Source organism: Myotis brandtii, unplaced genomic scaffold (assembly GCF_000412655.1).
Source record: "Myotis brandtii unplaced genomic scaffold, ASM41265v1 scaffold250, whole genome shotgun sequence".
Taxonomy (NCBI): domain Eukaryota; kingdom Metazoa; phylum Chordata; class Mammalia; order Chiroptera; family Vespertilionidae; genus Myotis; species Myotis brandtii.
The window spans coordinates 1,886,537-1,887,849 of record NW_005359478.1 but is presented as its reverse complement, the minus strand read 5'-3'; the positions used below and the strand labels follow the sequence as shown (position 1 = coordinate 1,887,849).

At 63.9% G+C, this 1,313-nt stretch overlaps 1 protein-coding gene across 1 annotated transcript in view; it reads right to left on the bottom strand.

Moving 5' to 3' along the window:
* Positions 1-628: 628 nt before the first annotated feature.
* ZBTB7B (zinc finger and BTB domain containing 7B) overlaps positions 629-1,313 on the bottom strand; it is a 2,232-nt gene continuing 1,547 nt past the window's right edge. Inside the window, 2 exon segments of the mRNA XM_014540804.1 lie at positions 629-910; positions 913-1,145. Of these exon segments, the coding sequence (XP_014396290.1) occupies positions 723-910; positions 913-1,145 (421 nt within the window). The 3' untranslated portion in view covers positions 629-722.

The following is a 1,313-nucleotide window of genomic DNA, read 5'->3' as shown; positions in this document are numbered from 1 at the left end:
GACTGGGGAGCAGCACCCCTGGCTGGGCGGGGCCCCTCCCGCTGCCCCCAGGGGCAGGCGAGCCAATCGGGCCACCCCGCCCCCTGCTTCTCCAGGACCCCATGACTCAGCGCTGGGAGCTGGGCGGAAGGGGACTGGGATGGCTCCTTCCTTACAGGCCCAGGGCCCCCCGCCCCCGGTCGGTCATTCTAGCTTCTACCTTGCTTTCCCCCACCTACCCTGCTTTTGCCGCCCCCCCCTTGCACTGCCAGGAAAAGGGAACAGAAACCAGGAAGGAGGGGTCTAGGAAGGGAGGGGCTGTCCTTCACCCCCTGACACAGCCAAAGCCCCAAGGGGCATGGGGGCAGGGCAAGGCTTTGGTCCCAAGCCCCCCACCCCCTAGAAACCCGCATAGCCGAAGAGGGACCCCATAAATCAGAAATACATTATTGCTTCTACTCCCCAGGCACAGCTGGAGACAGGGACCCCACCTTTACAAGAGAGCTGTAAGTATATACATAAGATCATATGGATCACTCCTTGGGAGACCACCCCAATCTGGGGAGCCTTCGCCCCAAAACCTTCTCAGCTTGGAACTGGAATCAGGGCTCTGGGGAGAAGGGGATGATTTCTGACGCCAGGGCGGTCCGGTGCTCTGACCCCAGCTCTGTCTGTCCTGCAGGCTCCCACTGCTTGGCATGGGCGGCCCGCGTGTGCTGCTCCAGCCGGCCGCTCCTCCCTCTTTAAGAGGACTCCATGGCACCTTCAGCCTGCGGAGTGGTGGGTGCCCCCTCCTCCTCCTCGTCATCAGGGGGCCCTGGAGTGGAGACGGGGGGCCCGGTGGGGGCTGACTGCTCCCAGAATCGAGACAGAGAGAGGCGGAAGGTGTCCAAGTGGCCGTTGGAGAGGTCGAGGCCCGCGGGGGACGGCTGCGGCGCCGCCGGGTGCGCACCTCCAGGCAGTTCTGGCCCTTGAGGTGGCGCTGCAGGTGGTCCTCCTTGGCGAAAGCCTTGTGGCACAGGTGGCACTCGTAGGGCCGGTCCCCTGTGTGCAGGTGCATGTGGTTCTTGAGGTCGTAGCTGTGCAGGAAGCGGGCTGGGCAGTGCGGGCACGAGTAGGGGCGCTCTCCAGTGTGCTTCCGCATGTGGATCTTCAACTTGTCGTTCCTGGCACAGGCAGGAGCGGGGAGAAAGGGGGGATGTTCAGGTGGGGTCCTGGCCAGATTCCCAGACCCTGTCCCACTCCCAGCCCTCATCATTTGCTCCCCCATTATTGCCCCAGCATCCCTTGCTGACTTCGTCTCAGCTTGGCTGGGCCCCACACCCATCCCTCTT